The 17,879-nt window shown below is 54.3% G+C and overlaps 1 protein-coding gene across 10 annotated transcripts in view; it reads right to left on the reverse strand.

The window, feature by feature from the left end:
• Positions 1-17,879, reverse strand: part of DPP9 (dipeptidyl peptidase 9) — a 50,684-nt gene that overhangs the window by 21,776 nt on the left and 11,029 nt on the right. For all 10 annotated transcript variants that reach the window (XR_012428261.1, XR_012428260.1, XR_012428259.1 and 7 more), the window contains 7 exons: positions 10,400-10,512; positions 8,654-8,827; positions 8,409-8,577; positions 7,406-7,519; positions 6,838-6,966; positions 4,698-4,759; positions 2,269-2,369 (listed from right to left, as the gene is read on the reverse strand). Coding sequence is in view for 3 of the 10 variants with exons in the window: in XM_045380600.3 (XP_045236535.2) it covers positions 2,269-2,369; positions 4,698-4,759; positions 6,838-6,966; positions 7,406-7,519; positions 8,409-8,577; positions 8,654-8,827; positions 10,400-10,512 (862 nt within the window). In the remaining 7 variants the exon portion in view is untranslated. The remainder of the gene's footprint in view (positions 1-2,268; positions 2,370-4,697; positions 4,760-6,837; positions 6,967-7,405; positions 7,520-8,408; positions 8,578-8,653; positions 8,828-10,399; positions 10,513-17,879) is intronic.

The raw sequence follows: 17,879 nt of genomic DNA on the forward strand, positions 1-17,879 counted from the left end.
CGCCTATAATCCCAGCACTTTGGGAAGCTGAGGTGGGCCGATCACAAGGTCAAGAGTTCGAGACCGTCCTGGTCAACATGGCTGAAACCCCGTCCCTACTAAAAATACAAAAATTAGTTGGGCGGCCGGGCGCGGTGGCTCAAGCCTGTAATCCCAGCACTTTGGGAGGCCGAGACGGGCGGATCACGAGGTCAGGAGATCAAGACCATCCTGGCTAACACGGTGAAACCCCGTCTCTACTAAAAACTACAAAAATCTAGCCGGGCGAGGTGGCGGGCGCCTGTAGTCCCAGCTACTCGGGAGGCTGAGGCAGGAGAATGGCGTGAACCCGGGAGGCGGAGCTTGCAGTGAGCTGAGATCCGGCCACTGCACTCCAGCCTGGGTGACAGAGCGAGATTCCATCTCAAAAAAAACACAAAAAACAATAACAACAAAAAAATTATTAGCCAGGCATGGTGGCTCTGGCCTGTGACCCTAAGTTCTCAGGAGGCTGAGGTCGGGGGAATGCTTGAGCCTAGGAGTTCAGGGGTGCAGTGAGCTATGATTGTGCCACTACCCTTCAGCCTGGGCCATAGAGCAAGACCCCATTTTTACACAAAATATAAAAGGAAAGGAGGCCTAGCAAGTGTGTAGGGCAGGGGAAGCAGTTTTTCTGTGAAACAGGCCCGGATACGAAATACTTTCAGCTTGGTGGGTCATGGTTTCTATCACAGCTACTCCATTCTGCCACTGACAGTCTGCAAACAAGTGGGCGTGGCTGTGTGCCAACACAACTTTATGCCTGGACGCTGAGATGTGAATTTCACATCACTTCCATGTGTGATAAAATCTTCTGTGGATCCCCTCCTTTCTGCCCCCAATCATTTAAAAGCATAAATGCCACGGCAGAGGCGGGCCAATCACCTAAGGCCAGGAGTTCAAGACCAGCCTGGTCAACATGGTGAAACTCTGTCTCTACTAAAAATACAAAAATTAGCTGGGCATGGTGGCGGGTGCCTGTAGTCACAGCTACTCGGGAGGCTGAGACAGAAGAGTCTCTTGAACCCAGGAGATGACAGTTGCAGTGAACCGAGATCGCACTGCATTCCAGCCTGGGCAATAGAGTGAGACTTCATCTCAAATAATAATAAATAAATAAATAAATAAATAAATAAATAAATAAATAAATAAATAAAAGCATAACTGCCGGCCGGGCACTGTGTCTCATGTCTGTAATCCCAGCACTTTGGGAGGCCAAGGCAGGCAGATCACGAGGTCGGATCGAGACTATCCTGGCTAACACAGTGAAACCCCGTCTCTACTAAAAATACAAAAAATTAGCCGGGCGTGGTGGCAGGTGCCTGTAGTCCCAGCTACTCAGGAGGCTGAGGCAGGAGAATGGCGTGAACCTGGGAGGTGGAGCTTGCAGTGAGCCAAGATTGCGCCACTGCACTCCAGCCTGGGCGACAGAGCAAGACTCCATCTCGGGACAGCGGGGGAAGCGTAACTGCCATTTTGAGCTCATGGGATGTATAAAAACAGGCAGACAGCTGGGCACGGTGGCTCACACCTGTAATCCCAGCACTTTGGGAGGCCGAGACAGGTGGATCACGAGGTCAAGAGTTCAAGACCAGCCTGGCCAAGATGCTGACACCCCATCTCTACTAAAAATACAAAAATTAGCCAGGTGTGGTGGCAGGTGCCTGTAATCCCAGCTACTTGGGAGGCTGAGGCAGGAGAATTGCTTGAACTCAGGCAGCAGAGGTTGCAGTGAGCGGAGATCACGCCATTGCACTCCAGCCTGGGTGACAGAGCAAGTCTCCGTCAAAAAAAAAAAAAACACAAACAGGGAGAGGCTGAATTTTGCCCACTGGGTTTTGGGGCCCCCGTTTAGGGAAGCAGTAGAGTTTTCTCCTCGACAAGGGTGGGAGGTTGGGGAGTGAGTACAGGGGAGCACCTCTACTTTGTGACTGAGTTTTTCTGAGTCTGAGGTCTGGGGACACCTGAAATCCCCTCTGTAGGTCGCCTCCACACTCTGGGTAACTGGATCAGCGTGTCCTAGTGGTACTAACACTGGGACTCATAAGTCCAGTGTGTCATCCTCAGACTGGCTGAGGTCAGGAAGGCCCTTTGGACACTGGGCTGAGGCCTGTCCTGGCGGTGGCACTGCGGGAAGACATGTGAGCAGATGGAAGGAATGGCACGAAAGGCCAGGAGGCGGATTCGGTGGCTGCTCAGGGTCCGGGGCCCCGCAGGTGAATTCCTCAGGTTCCAGCCGGAGACACTCACTATTTGCCATCCCGGGTCCACCCGGCCCTGGCGATGTACTCCACCTTCGGGAACAGCGAGCTGAACGGCTGCACCAGCTCCTTCTCCTGGGTCGAGACGATCTGAAGGGAAACAGGTGTGGGTCATGCCCTGGCCTGCCCGGCGCTGCTCGGAGGAGAAGGCCACTGTGCAGGGTCCCGTCATGTTCCCCCTAGATTCAGATGCTGGAGTCTCAGCCTCCAGAACCCCAGAACGCGACCTTCTTTGGAAATGGGGCCACTGGAAATGTACTGAGTTAAGACAAGGTTGTGCGGACGAGGGTGAGGCCTGATCCAGCATGACTGCTGTCCTTACGGGGGGACACGTGGACATAGACACACAGAGGGAGGCCGTTTGGAGAAGAGAATCGGGAAGCAACGGCCACCAAGAAGCCATGGAGAAGGAGCCCCCTGCCAGCACCTTGGTGTTGGACATTGTCAATTTCAACTGAGTTCCCAGTCTGTGGTCCTTTGTCATGGCCCGAACAAACGACTACACCCAACCGGGGCAGGTGGGCTGGGTGAGCCAATGGCGGCACCCCAGTGGGTGCCTGGACCCCAAGGTTCTGGTCTGGGCTATCCCTTAGAGCCAGGTGGCTCTGGGCAAGCACAGTCCCCAGACCCAGGGCTTCCCCATGTTAAACGGGGCTGGCATAGCGTGTCCAGGGTATTGAGAGACAGGAGACCTGGGGCTTCCTCGAACCTAAATGGGGCTGACATGGGATCTCCAGGGGATCTAGAGAAAGGGGACCTAGGGCTTCCTTGTGCCTAAACGGGGCTGGCACGGCGTCTCTGGGGGATCGAAGGGAGAAACGGCAGCAGGGCCTCCAGCTCTACCACTTGAGTGGGTCACCAGTCCCACATCTCCAAGCCGCCTTGTTTGATTGGCGTCACCCAAGTCCACCTAAAGACTCTGCACGTCTGAGAGTGCAAGGAGCCACTAAAACAGTCTGGCGGGGCTGGCTGCAGTGGCTCACGCCTGTAATCCCAGCGGTTTGGGAGGCCGAGGCAGGTGGATCACTTGAGGTCAGGAGTTCGAGACCAGCCTGGGGAACATGGCAAGACCCCATCTCTACAAAACCCACAATTAGTTAGGTGTGGTGGTGCATGCCTGTAGTCCCAGCTACTCAGAGCCTGAGGCGAGAGGATTGCCTTGAGCCTGGGAGGTTGAGGCTGCAGTGGGTCATAATTGCACCAGTGTACTCCAGCCTAGATGACAGTGAGACCCTGTCTCAAAAAACAAGAACAAACAAGCAAAGCAAAAGCCCAGCCTGGAGGGAGGTTTCATGTGGATCACTGGCAAGGCCACTCAGACTGACCGCCTCAAATCCACCAGAATGCTCTGTCAAGAATGCAAAAGAGGTTTGGAGAGGGCCTAACCAGGTCAAAAAGCACCCACAACCCTCCAAATTATGAAAACAGGTACGTTTTATCTTACATGCTTCCCCAAAACATTGTATCATTTTTGCAAAAGTGCACAAGGGCCTCCTTGGTTTGTCCCAGCCTCCCATCCTCTGGCGTAGGGGAAAGGAAGGATTCCCTGGACGCCTGTGTCCCCATCGTCATCTCGTCTCCTCTGCCCCAGCCTCTTTGGTCCAGGGCTCCGTCTGTGAGTTCTCCAATGTGATGTTACTTAACTTCCTGACACCTTTCTGGGTCTTAGGGGATTTGCAACTTCCGAGAGAATGGATCGGTGTGGGGCTATTGGGGGTCCCCAGGGAGGGCAGGGATGTGAGAGAAGGGAGGGATATGCTGGGCTGGAGCGGGTGGCTCGGGAGACGGGCGCCGAGGGAGATGTGGTCACTGGTATGATCTGCTGGTGACCGTCTCGCTGCGGGGTGATGATACCTTTTGCTGCCTGATGGCGCCTACAGGGTGTGGGGTCCTTTGAGATGACCCCCAGGAGATGAGGACCCTGTGTGCTGGATCTGACGAGGTGCGGGGATGGGGACGCAGATCACTCTCCTCCCCACAGTAGCTGACGGGTCCAGTGAACTGATCCCTGAGGATCTGCCCAAAATGCTGGAGGAAACACCCCATCTGAAGCTGGGGTCCCCCAGCCATTTGCCCTGCGGAGTTCTCTGTTCTAGAAACTTGGAGAGAGGGCAGCTCTAGATCCACACATCACCCCCTCCGGGGGAGCCTGGGAGAACCTGCCATGCCTGTCCTCGCAGGACCCCTGCCCAGCACTCATTCCTTACCGCAGGGAGGCCAGCTTGCCACGCCGCATTCCCGGCCCTGGCCCAGAGACACGCAGGGAAGGCCCATGGCTAGGTGGGCCAGGCAGCAGGGCTGGGGCCTTGGGCGTGTCCCCGCAAGGGAAGTGAGTGACCTGCCCATCCACCCAGCTGCCTACCCGGCCCTTCCCTGCGTCATCTGGAAGATTCTCTAGGATGCACCAGGCCCCCTTACCTTGCCCTGGCTGTCAGTCTGAAACTCGGCCAGTTTCAAGGCGATCTTGGGATTCTTGCTGCCTGCAAAAACCGAAGTGAGGTGAACGCCAAGCAGGTGTCATCTGTGCGTGCCGAGAGCCGGCGTGGGGGGCCTGGGCTGCAGAGTGACGTCCACAGAGAGGTGTACAATTGGTGCGGGGGAGGCGGTCTGTCTGCAGGCACACCGTCCCGCTGGTACAGGCGTGACGCCCCTCAGGCAGGGACCTTCTAAGATTTTGGGCCTGGATCGCATTCCCGACAGTGAGGTGACATTCGGCTTTCTCATTTAAGAACCCAGGCCACACCCTGTGCTGAGAGCTGGGGCTTGTGGGAGCCGCAGACACCAGGAAGATGCCATCCCTGCCTTGGGAGAGCTCCAGAGCAGACGGCGAGGCCCAAGCATCACAGTGAAACCACTGACAATGTGACGAGTGGGGTGTGTCCCATGCAAAACGAGGGAGCCGTGTGACAGCCAGACCTGCGCCCTTGGGAGGCCAATGGCAACAGAATAAGGGACCCAAGAGGCTTCTGAAGAGTGGGATTTAGTTCAGGCTCCAAAAGAGGGCGCAGGCCCTAGCAGAGCAGAGAATGCTTAATTTTTTTGGCTAGACCTACAAGAAACTCAACTCCAGCCCTCGTGGCTCTGGCCCCCAGGGCAGGTGACATCTCTGAGCCTCAGTTTTCTCATCTGTCAAACAAGGGGGAAGAGATTGACTTAGCTCATTTGCAGTGGGAGTTGGAAAGACCCCACATGAAGCTTCCATCTAGCACGGCACAGAGCAGGCACTTGCGGGGTACGGGCAAGAACGATGATCTTATATGGTCCCACGGGGGTTGCAAACCCAAGGCCTGAATGTGGAATCTGGGCTGCATGTGTGTTCTGTTTGGCTCCAGAGATATTTTTAAATAATTGGAAAGAGGTTTAAGAATTGGGAGTGGCCGGGCATGGTGGCTCACGTCTGCAATCTCAGCACTTTGGGACACCGAGGCAAGAGGACCACTTGAGGCCAGGAGTTCGAAACCAGCCTGGGCAACACAGCAAGACTCTGTCTCTACAAAAAATTTAAATATTGGCTGGGCATGGTGGCGCACACCTGTAGTACCAGCTACCTGGGAGGCAGAGGTGGGAGGATCACTTGAGCCCAGGAATTTGAGGCTGCAGTGAGCTGTGATGGTACCACTGTACTCCTGCCTGAGCCACAAGGTGAAACCTTGTCTCAAAAACAAACAAACATGCTGGGCGCGGTGGCTCAAGCCTGTAATCCCAGCACTTTGGGAGGCCGAGGCGGGCGGATCACGAGGTCAGGAGATCGAGACCATCCTGGCTAACCCGGTGAAACCCCGTCTCTACTAAAAAATACAAAAAAAAAACTAGCCAGGTGAGGTGGCGGGCGCCTGTAGTCCCAGCTGCTTGGGAGGCTGAGGCAGGAAAATGGCGTGAACCTGGGAGGCGGAGCTTGCAGTGAGCTGAGATCGCGCCACTGCACTCCAGCTTGGGCGACAGAGCGAGACTCCGTCTCAAACAAAAACAAAAACAAAAACAAAAACAAAAACAAACATACAAACAAACAAACACCAGTACAGTGTGAGGGTCAAATCTAGCCTGCCTTCTGTTTTTGTATGCCGAAAAATCCTTCTTTCGTTCTGAGATGGTTAAGAAGATGAACAAATAAAACAAGAGGGACATTTTGGCTAATATGAAAATCATATGTATCTCAAGGTGAGTTATTTGCAATCCAAACTTCAGTCAAGTTTTCTTGGCACGCGGCCACGCCCATTCCTGCACGTGCTGCTTTTGTGCTCCAGCAGCAGGGTGGGACAGTTGCAAGAGAGCCTAGCCTGCCTTCGCCTGGCCCTAGAAGCCTGAGACACCTGTCCCCCTGCCCCTTCCAGAGACGACTTGCTGACCTCTGAGCAATGTGATCAGGAGGCCATGGTAAGCCAGGAGAAAGGGGCGTCCCCTGCAGGGCAGAAGCCTTCCCCCTACACGGCCATAGATGCCCAGAGCACACTTGTGCAGCTCAGAGGGCCTGGGGGACAGTGCACCTCACCAGTCATGCCCCAGGGGCCTCAGATCCCCGGCCTGGCGGCCTGGCCCCTCACATGTACCGAGCACTCACCTGTCCTGGGGTACCGATACGAATCCGTCTTCCTTTCTTCTAGTGCAGGAGAAGGGACATGAATGACCTCCACCTCGGACTCATCGACTTCCTCGTATAGGATTCGCAGCGTCTTGAGGCCCTCTGAACCTTGGTAGGGGTGGGCAAACTGAGGATGCCGGCGGCGGAGTCCCTGCCATCAGCCCACCCTCTTCTGCAGCACCAGGGCCTGACGCTGGGCACCGTGGGCTCTGAAACCAGAACCCCGGCTCTGCCATTCGCTAGACCGTATGCCAGTCCCAACTCTCTGGGCTTCGGTTTCCTCCTCTGTGCAGTGGGAAGCAGAGCAAGGCTATTCCCAGCATGAACTGGCATGGGAAGTGGCCACGTGGGGTGTAACGGGCTGAACTGTGTCCCCTTTTAGAGCAACAGCGATGTCTACAGTCGTTAAGGAACTCTCTAGGTGTTGGTATTGACAGACCACGGAGGTGGTTTGAGGTAAAAGGAGTAAGGGGCAGGAAGGACACAGACTGTGACTCCAGGAGGAAAAGCACGCCCGGGAGCATGTTGAAAAATGGAAGGTACCTACCTTCCCAGGAGGCTGTGGGGCACCACCAGTACCCAGTGAAGCGGTCAAACTCTTCCTGTATGACGAAGGTGGCCACGCCCGCAGACTTGGGGTCGTCCAGGACATTGGATAAACCTAGGGAGAGGGGCGGAGAGCATCAACAAGGGGTGAGCAGCCTGCTAACATTGGGGATGGCCAGGGGCTCCAGGAGAGCATGAGAGAGAGGGAGAGAGAAGGAAGGAGAAGGAGGGAGGGAGGGAGACGTATGGAGAGGGAGGGAGAGCTCGAGCCGACTGTTTTCTTTTCTTGCTCAAGAGCAGCCTGGCCAACATGAGAAAACCTTGTCACAATTAAAAAAAAAAAAAAAAAATATTAGCCAGGCGTGGTGGCGGGCACCTGTAATCCCAGCTACTTGGGAGGCTGAGGCAGGAGAATCGCTTGAACCCAAGAGGCAGAGGTTGCAGCGAGCCGAGATCACACCACCGCACTCTGCCTGGGCAAGAGCGCTCCGCCTGAGACTCGCTCAAAAAAAAAAAAGAAAAGAAAAGAGGCCGGGCGCGGTGGCTCAAGCCTGTAATCCCAGCACTTTGGGAGGCCGAGACGGGCGGATCACAAGGTCAGGAGATCGAGACTATCCTGGCTAACACGGCGAAACCCCATCTCTACTAAAAACACAAAAAATTAGCCGGGCGAGGTGGCGGCGCCTGTGGTCCCAGCTACTCGGGAGGCTGAGGCAGGAGAATGGCGTGAACCCAGGAGGCGGAGCTTGCAGTGAGCTGAGATCTGGCCACTGCACTCCAGCCTGGGCGACAGAGCGAGACTCCGTCTCAAAAAAAAAAAAAAGAAAAGAAAAGAAAAGAAAACTACAGACCTCCTGGGAGACGTGGCAGGCCACAGAAGGTCTGCACGGGAGCGTGGCTTGTGAGGGGTGCATGCAGGAAGACCCTGGCTGTGGGAGCAACAGGGCCTTCTGGAAGCTGGCCAGGTGGCTGTGGTGGCCGTGCACAGGAGGGGCTGGCCCCACCTTGGTGGCAGAAGGTCAGCCGCCGCTCCTCGCCTGTCTCGATGTTGGCCACCCATAGGTCGCTGTTGTTGATGAAGGAGAAGAAGGCAGGGTCGGCAGGGCAGATTTTGGGGTCCATCCGGGGCCCTGAGCACTGGGTCTTGATTTCCAGCGGTTTCATAGGGGACACCTGAGGACAGAGACACCCGGCTCAGGGGGAGGGACCCGCCACGCCGCCCCTGCACGCGGCCAGGGCCGGGGCTCACCATGAAGCCGTTCTTGCCGCCATCGCGGCAGTGGAAGAGGCTGTTGCTGGCCTGGAAGAGGAAGAGGCCGCTCTCGCTGTGGAAGTCGTAGGAGGTGATGCCGAAGACCCCCAGGCGCTTCCGCTCCCTCAGCAGCTCCTCCTCCCGAGAGTAGACCCCGTGGTGGGGCGTGGCCTGGAAACACAGGGCGACGGGGGCAGCGTCAGCGGGCAAAGAGGATCCCCCACTGGCCAGGGCAGAGATCCTTGGGCTGGGGCATTCCCAAGGAATCTGACTTTGGGCCTCACCAGAGAGAACTTCCTGCACTGGGCAGAATGGGATGCCGGAGCCCCTGACCCAGTGGGTGGCCAAAGATTGCCAGCAAACCTGGCCCTGCAGGACTGGCTGAGTGTCCTAGGAGGTGGCGGGGGAGACTCTGGGGCCAGAAGCCTCCTCACTTCCTGAGCTCCCTCCCCACAGACCCTCTCCACGGCAGATGGGGCCCCTGGGATGGGCTGTCCCCTGCCTCACACCACCAGAGTGCTCTCTCTGGGTCCCTAGTGCCAATCTTACGGACTCCCCACCCTCCTACCCTGTTCACAATCCCTTCCCATCAAGAGCTTTCAATTTTGTAATCCCAGCACTTTGGGAAGCCAAGGTGGGCGGATCCAGAGGTCACGAGTTTGAGACCAGCCTGGCCAATATAGTGAAACCCCACATTTACTAAAAATACAAAAATTAGCCGGGTGTGGGTGGCACGTGCCTGTAGTCCCAGCTACTCAGGAGGCTGAGGCAGAAGAATCGCTTGAACCTGGGAGGCAGAGGCTGCAGTGAGCCGAGATTGCACCCCTGCACTACAGCCTGAGTGACAGAGCGAGACTTTGTCTCAAAAAACAAACAAACAAACAAACAAAAAAGCAGAATCTAAAGCAAAATTACCCCCTACACTCTGTGGAAAGTAGTGTAAATATGAGGACATTGGCTTGGGGACGCAGAGACAGGCCAAAGTGAGGGCCAGTGAACCAGTGGTGGAGAAAGTGGGAGTGCCAGGATCTCAGAGACAGGGTTAGATGTCATTATTGTTACATTGTTATGTTTATGTTGTTACTATGTTATAATGTTATATTATTTTATTGTTACATTGTTACTATTTTAGAGCCGGGGGATTCGCTATCTCCCAGGCTGGAGTGCAATGGTGAGATCATGACTCACTGTACCCTTGCACTCCCGGGTTCAAGCGATCCTCCCATCTCAGCCTACCAATTAGCTGGAACTACAAGGCGAGTGCCATAAGGCCTGGCTAATTTTATTTTTTGTAGAGACAGGGTCTTGCTGTGTTCCCCAGTCTGGTCTCAAATTCTTGGGCTTAAGCAATCCTCTTGCCTCGCCCTCCCAATCATCAAACACAAAAACATGCCAATGCAAAAGGCATTTTTCCTCCCTCAACCATCCCCAGAGAGCCAACACTGGGTGAGATTAATAATTAACCAGTCTCTCCAAAAGGGCCTCAAGCCAGGTTAATTCCCAGTCTTTGGTGATGCGGTTAAAAGAAAGAGATGCTTTTGGTAAGAGTTTCTCTGTTGCTTGAGTACAGGTGGTCGTGCGGAGGAGGGAAGGCTCACCCGCCACAGTCCACAGGACGGAGGGTTTGCGGAAACCCACAGCCGGTGGGGAAGAGAGGTGACCGAAGGTGTGTATGGCCTGTGGGGCTGGCCTTTGCCCACCTCCTCGCCCACGGCAGGGCCCACGCCCAACAGCACAGCTCACCTGGAAATGATCCAGCATCTGCTTCCAGGACAGGAGCAGCAGAGCCTCTTTCCGGACCTTCTTGGGAATCTCAGAGTAGAGGAGGGAGTTCTCTCGGCTGCCATATGGCATCCCTAAGGGGAGAAAGGAAACACCCAGAACGGGTACCCTGGCTCAGGATGGGGAGATGCCCTCAGCCACGATGCTGACTCCCTGCGGCTGGGCCTAGCTGGTTCCCTCTGCTTCTAGAACATTCTACCAGGCCACTGGCGGGAAAGCCCTCCCAGGAAAGCTATGGATCCCGGGTTTGCATATGTAGGCAGTAGGGTCTTCCACCTGAGATACTTCTGATGAATCTCATGGCCCAAATTACTGAAGAAACAGCACACAAGAGGCTGGGCACAGCAGCTCTCGTCTGTAATCTCAGCACTTTGGGAGGCCGAGGCGAGAGGACTGCCTGAGCCCAGGAGTTTGAGACCAGCCTGGGCAACACAGCAAGACCCCGTTTCAAAAAAAAGAATAAAATAAAATAAAATAAAACAGACAGAAGAAAAAAAGAAAAAGAAATCGTACACAAGAGAACAACAAGGGCAGTCAGGAACAAACATCCAACTCTCAACAGGTTGGGTTCAGCTCTCCAAGGCCCTTCTTTATCAAGGCTTTTACAGAGGACAAGAATTAAATTAATGTAGGATCAGAGGGAGAGCAAAACCATCAAAAAGAAATAAGGGCCAAGCGACACGGCTCACGTCTGTGATCCCAGCACTTTGGGAGGCCAAGTCAGGCAGATGACTTGAGGTCAGGAGTTCGAGACCAGCCTGGCCAACATGGTGAAACCTTGTCTCTACTAAAAACACAAAAATTAGCTGGGCATGGTGGCGCATGCCTGTAGTCCCAGCTACTCAGGAGGCTGAGGCAGGAGAATCGCTTGAACCCGGGAGGCAGAAGTTGCAGTGAGCCGAGATTGCGGCACTACAGTCCAGCCTGGGTGACAGAGCAAGACTGTCATAAAAAAAGGGAATGGGGAAGCATGCACCTGGTCCAGTATTTCCCAATCTCACCCCTAATCACATTTGGGCCTGGACCATCCTTTGGGGTGGGGCCGTCCTGGGCACTGCGGGGCTCTAAGCAGCATCACCATCTTCCACCCACTTCATGCCAGGGGCACCCCACAGTTGTGACAACCACACATATCCCCAGGCATCTCCCAGTGTCCCTTGCAAGCGCAGAATCACCCCCAACCTCAAACCACTGATTTAATCAAAGCTTCTGTAGAAAATGACGGTAGTGAGAGCTGCCAAGTGAGGGTTTTAGGTGGATTACATGAGTTAAGCAACGTAAAGCTCTTGGCACAATGCGTGTGACCCTCTGTGAAATCAGCGTATTTCATCAGTAGGACGTGGCTTTCCACGTACGCGTGTCTCTGCGCTTGGGATAGGTCTTACTGGGGAACGCGCGATCAGGTTCTTAGTGGCAAATAAAATAACTGTATTTTCCAAATGCTCACGTCTTAGATTTGCTGGATGACGGGACCATTGTCATTAGAAAAGGGAATGGCAGAAGCAGGATGGTAATCCCTGGGAAGCTTCGGTTTCCCCTCTCCATGCAACGCCACTGAGAAACCAGGACAGGGCTCCTCCAAGCATAAAGCTGTCCGGTGGCCCACAAACATGACATGGCTAACGACGAGTCACAGACAGCTCGGAGCCCTGGCCCCTCCTTGCTCTATTTTCAACCCTGAGTTTCTCCAGGAGGAAGCCTTGGATTGGTGCTATCCTGTCCTCTTTTCAGGACCTCCTCATACTTGTCTTTGTTTTTTTTTTTTTTGAGACAGATTCTTGCTCTGTCACCCAGGCTGGAGTGCAGTGGCACGATCTTGGCTCACTGCAGCCTCCACCTCCCAGGTTCAAGCGATTCTCCTGCCTCAGCTTCCTGAGTAGCTGGGATTACAGGCATCCGCCACCATGCTGGCTTTTTGTTTTTTTGTTTTTTTTTTTCGAGTCTTGCTCTGTCACTCAGGCTGGAGTGCAGCGGCGCGATCTGGGCTCACTGCAACCTCTGCCTCTTGGGTTCACACCATTCTCCTGCCTCAGCCTCCCGAGTAGCCGGGACTACAGGCGCCCACTGCCACGCCCAGCTAATTTTTTGTATTTTTTTTTTTTTTTTAAGAGACGGGGTTTCACTGTGTTAGCCAGGATGGTCTCGATCTCCTGACCTCGTGATCCGCCCGCCTCGGCCTCCCAAAGTGCTGGGATTACAGGCTTGAGCCACCGCGCCCAGCCTATTTTTTGTATTTTTAGTAGAGATGGGGTTTCACCATGTTGGCCAGGCTGGTCTACACTCCTGACCTCAGGTGATCCACCCACCTCGGCTTCCCAAAGTGCTGGGATTACACGCATGAGCCACCACACCCGGCCCTCGCTTGCTAAGAGAACAGGAAAGCCACAAGCTCACCGCCTCCAGGATTAGTGCTTAATAAATAATATCTGTGCCATTTTTATTTCTCGTTATAGGCAGCTGCAGGGTCCTCCAGTTTCCCCCTGCTTTCTTTCTGTGTCCTGACTGAAAAATCACAGAGTGCCCTGACCTCTGTGGCCCAGCCAGTTGCAGGTTTTTCCCTGCAGGCTTGAACCAGAGCCTAGAACATTCCCAGGCACCGATAAATACCAAAAGCCAGCCCTGGCCCTGAGCCAAAATCCTTAAACCCTCACATAAACTCTATACCCTGAGCCCCTTGCCGAGGACACACCTGGCTATAGAATGTGCTTTTCTCTGATGCCCACTGCAAGGACACCGAAGCCTACTCTGCACCGAACGCCCCTAGGAAATGCTTTGGACTCATCCCCCTGGTATTTAGGGTTCCTTTCTTTGGAATCCCAACCAGCCCCATCTGGGGACGGCTCAGGGCACTTCCTTGTGGGAACTCCTCTGCCGCTGCCTTTGGGGTAACTGTAGCTGCGGGTTCAGTGGGATGAAATAGAACCTTCTCACTATTCACAACAGCAAAGACATGGAATCAGCCTAAATCCATCAACGGTAGACTGGATAAAGAAAACGTGTACATATGGCCGGGCGTGGTGGCTCACGCCTGTAATCCCAGCACTTTGGGAGGCCAAGGCGGGCGGATCACGAAGTCAGGAGATTGAGACCATCCTGGCTAACACGGTGAAACCCCGTCTCTACTAAAAATACAAAAAAATTAGCCGGGCGTGGTGGCGGGTGCCTGTAGTCCCAGCTACTCCGGAGGCTGAGGCAGGAGAATGGTGTGAACCCGGGAGGCGGAGCTTGTAGTGAGCCGAGATCACGCCACTGCACTCCAGCCTGGGCGACAGAGCGAGACTCCATCTCAAAAAAAAGAAAGAAAATGTAGTACCTATATACCAGGGAGTATTATGCAGCCATAAAAAAGAATGAGCTCATGTCCTTTGCAGGGACATAGATGGAGCAGGAGACCATTATCCTTAGAAAACTAATGCAGGAACAGAAAACCAAATACCACACGTTCTCACTTTAAAAGTGGGAGTTAAATGATGAGAACACACGGACATATGGAGCAGAACACATACTGGGGCCTACTGGAGGGTGGAGGGTGGAGGGGGAGAAGCAGACAAAAGAACTATTGGGTACTAGGCTTAGTACCTGGGTGATAAAATAATCTGTACAATAAACCACTGTGACACAAGTTTACCTGTGTAACAAACCTGCACATGTACCCTTGAACCTAAAAGTTTGTTTTTTTGGGACAGAGTCTTGCACTGTTGCCCAGGCTGGAGTGCAATGGCACGATCTCGGCTCACTGCAATCTCCACCTTCTGGGTTCATGCGATTCTCCTGCCTCAGCCTCCCAGTACCTGGGATCACAGGCACATACCACCATACCTGGCTAATTTTTCGTATTTTTAGTAGAGACAGGGTTTCACTGTTAGCCAGACTGGTCTTGAAATCCTGACCTCGTGATCTACCTGCCTCGGCCTCCCAAAGTGCTGGGATTACAGGCGTGAGCCACCGTGCCCGGCCAATTTTTATTTTTATTTGTTTTTTTGAGATGGAGTCTCGCTGGAGTGCAGTGACACGATCCCGGCTCACTGCAAGCTTCGCCTCCCGGGTTCACGCCCTTCTCCTGCCTCAGCCTCCCGAGTAGCTGGGACTACAAGCGCCTGCCACCATGCCCAGCTGATTTTTTGTATTTTTTAGTAGAGACGGGGTTTCACCATGTTAGACAGGATGGGTTTTTTTTTTTTTTTTTTAAAGAAAGAAACAGCAACTTCTAGTTGTGGCAAGGAACACAGGTTTCCCACATGTGATGAAGCGTGCTTGTGAAGTACAGTAGTGACGGAAGGATACACTTAAAGAAAAAGATTAGATTAACAGGGTTCCTTTTAAAGTGTATTTATGAAAAATGCAAAGTTCAGTGAGATGTGTGTGGGAAGGAGAAAAATCGTGCGGAGAGTCAGGGGTGAGCAAAAGAACCCAAGTGCAGGAAACACGACTCAATCTCTCAGAGCCCTTGACACTGCCGGGACCCCGACCGTCCGGCCGCCCGTGGGGATGAGAGTTGAGTGATGTGTGATTTCATTCGTGTGAAATGTCCAGAATAGGCCAATCCACAGAGACAGGAAGTGGGTTCATGGTTGCCCAGGGCTGGGGAATGATGGCTGATGGGGACGGGGTTGCTTTTTGGGGTGAGAGAATGTTCTGGAAGTAGACAATGGTGATGGCTGCACAACTCTGTGAATGCACAACTAAAAGCCACTGAGTTTCACACCTTCAAAAATGAAACCATGTGAATTACATCTAAATTTTTAAAAAGCACCCTGGGCCAACAGGAGGGGTGGGAGGGATGGGAGGGCCTGGGCAACTGGTCCACAGGGACTCTGCAGGAGAGCGAGAGCTTTCCAAACAGGAAGTCAAACCCACAGACTTGCCAAGGACACCAGGGCCACCTCCCTCCAGGCTGATTAATCAATGATCACCAAATGGCCCCTGCCAGCACATTCCTCGGGTGAGCTGCTGCTGGCCGCACCATGATGGTGACAACCGGCCTTTTGAGGCAAGGGCTGGAGGTGACTGCCAAGAGCTGTGGATTTCTGATGCCCCATCCCTCCTCGGACCTCCCTCACCAGCTCTGCCCCTGCAAACACGCCTGCTGCCAACCTGTCACCCACCCACGCCCCGGTGATCCAGGCCTGCGCAAACACCGTTTCCCGTCACTGCACGCTGTGGCCTCATGTGGCTGGCCTGGTGGGGGATTGTGATCCACACAGGGCTGGGCTCTCCCCTGGGTCTCGGCCTGGGACGCCGGGAGACAGGAATTCTTGCTTTCCCTTCTGAGGGAGTTCCAGAGCTGTCTGGAACCCTGTGGCCTCCTCCAGCCACAGAAGTCACCGTTTGCAGTGGGGAGAGGCCGGTCCGCATGGGGCAGGAGCGGGGTTGGGAGCGTTTCCCAGTGCTGCAGTCTGAGGCCTGGAACCTGAGCCAGCCCCAGCCCATCTTCCCAGCAGCAGGAACTGCATGTTCCCCCGCTGCTCCTGCTAGCCTGACGCTGGGGGCTTCATCATGTGGATCTGAAAGAGGCCTTCCGGAGGGGCCCAGTGATTAGCTCCACACGCCCCACAGCAAACCTGGTGCCTGCTGAGGACACGGGTCCCCAGAGGGAGCAGAGGGGACAGGTCCCATGCTTTGAGCAGCAGGCCAGGCCTGGCCTTGGAGTCTGGATGCTGGGCTAGTGCTAAGAAGTGTTATTATTACTCAGAGGCTGTGGGGAGGCCTGCCCCGAGAACCTGGATGTGACGTGAGCTCAGTGCTGCCCCTGACAGTGTTAAGTGACAGACTGGAGTAGGTGAAGGGTGACTGTCACCCAGAAAGGGGCAGTCTGGTTTCTGAGTTGCTCTAGGTACATTCTGGGGTTTCTGCCAAGTTCATGCCCACTGGGGTGGGCCCTCAGTACCTCCAGGGTATTGTGAGGACCTGCCCATCCGAGCCCCAGACACACACAAGCCACAGGCGACCCGACGACCTCATCTATGCGGAGTCAATATGATTCTTTGTCCCGGAAATTTGGAGAAAGTTCCTCCGTTTCTGCTGGTGGCTAGAACCTGAGGCGTGGAATCCCAGGGGCCGTGGAGGGTTGTAGAAGACAGGCGGGCAGCCAGGTTGGGTGGACCCACGGAGACGCACACACGGGAGGATGCCTGGCTTCTGGAAGGCTCCCGTTCTCAGGTGCTGCTTCCTGAGGTCCAACAAGCTTTCTGCTCTTGGATTCCATGGGATGCCCCTCCACCTTTACTCCAGGGGTACTTCATGGCTCAGACGAGCTTGGAGAGTTTCTGTACCTTTTAGCAGCTCGGCGGAGATTTAAATGACGGCCCTGACAGAGAGGTGTCCGCACCCTGGGGCTTGGGTGTGGAGGCTACGTTACACAGAGAGACAAGCCTGTGCAGCTGGGATTAAGTGAAGGCTCTTGAGCTGAGGAGATGATCCTGGATTACCCAAGTGAGCCAGATGGCATCATGAGTCCTTATCAGAGGGAGGCAGGCCAGGCACGGTGGCTCACTCCTGTAATCTCAGCACTTTGGGAGGCTGAGGTAGGCGGATCACCTGAGGTCGGGAGTTTGAGACCAGCCTGGCCACATGGAGAAACCCCACTTCTACTAAAAATACAAAAGTTAGCTAGGTATGGTGGCAGACACCTGTAATCCCAGCTACTCGGAAGGCTGAGGCAGGAGAATCACTTGAACCCAGGAGAGGTGGAAATTGCAGTGAGCTGAGATCGCACCATTGCACTCCAGCCTGGGTGACAGAGCGAGACTCCATCTCAAAAAAAAAAAAAAAAAAAAAAAAAAGGCAGAGGGGAATTTCAGACAGAAGAGGAGTAGGAGAAGGAGGCTGTGTGACCATCAAGGCAAGAGGTTCCAATGTTGTGGCCACAAGCCAAGAGATGCCGGCTGCAACCAGAAGCTGGAAGAGGCCAGGACTGGTACATTGATCTTGAATTTCTGCCCTCTAGACTGTGAGAGAATCACTTTCACAATGGCAGCCACAGAAAACTCCTCCAAACACCCTGATCAGGACAGCAACCCCAACGGGAGCAAGTGGCCGGGGATGCCACGGGATAAAAAAGGGGCAACGGCCCATGGCAGCCTTGGTCTGGACACTTGCCGTCGTAACAGCCAACCTCTCTCAGGTTATTGAGACTCAAGCCATTTCAGTCCAATTTCTCCCAGACTGGAGTTGGCCAGCATTCTTAAAGGCCCAGACAGCCTGGGTACAGAGGCTCATGCCTGAAACCCTAGCGTTTTGGGAGGCTGAGGCAAAAGGATTGCTTGAGCCTAGGGGTTTGGGACCAGCCTGGGCAACATGGCAAAACTTCATCTCTACAAAAAACTGTCTGGGCATGGTGGCACGTGCCTTTAGTCCCAGCTACCTGGAGGGCTGAGGTTGGGAGGATCATCTGAGCCAGGGAGTGCCAGGCTGCAGTGAGCTGTGATTACACCACTGCACT

The sequence above is a fragment of the Macaca fascicularis genome, chromosome 19 (assembly GCF_037993035.2).
Source record: "Macaca fascicularis isolate 582-1 chromosome 19, T2T-MFA8v1.1".
In the NCBI taxonomy this organism is placed as follows: Eukaryota; Metazoa; Chordata; class Mammalia; order Primates; family Cercopithecidae; genus Macaca; species Macaca fascicularis.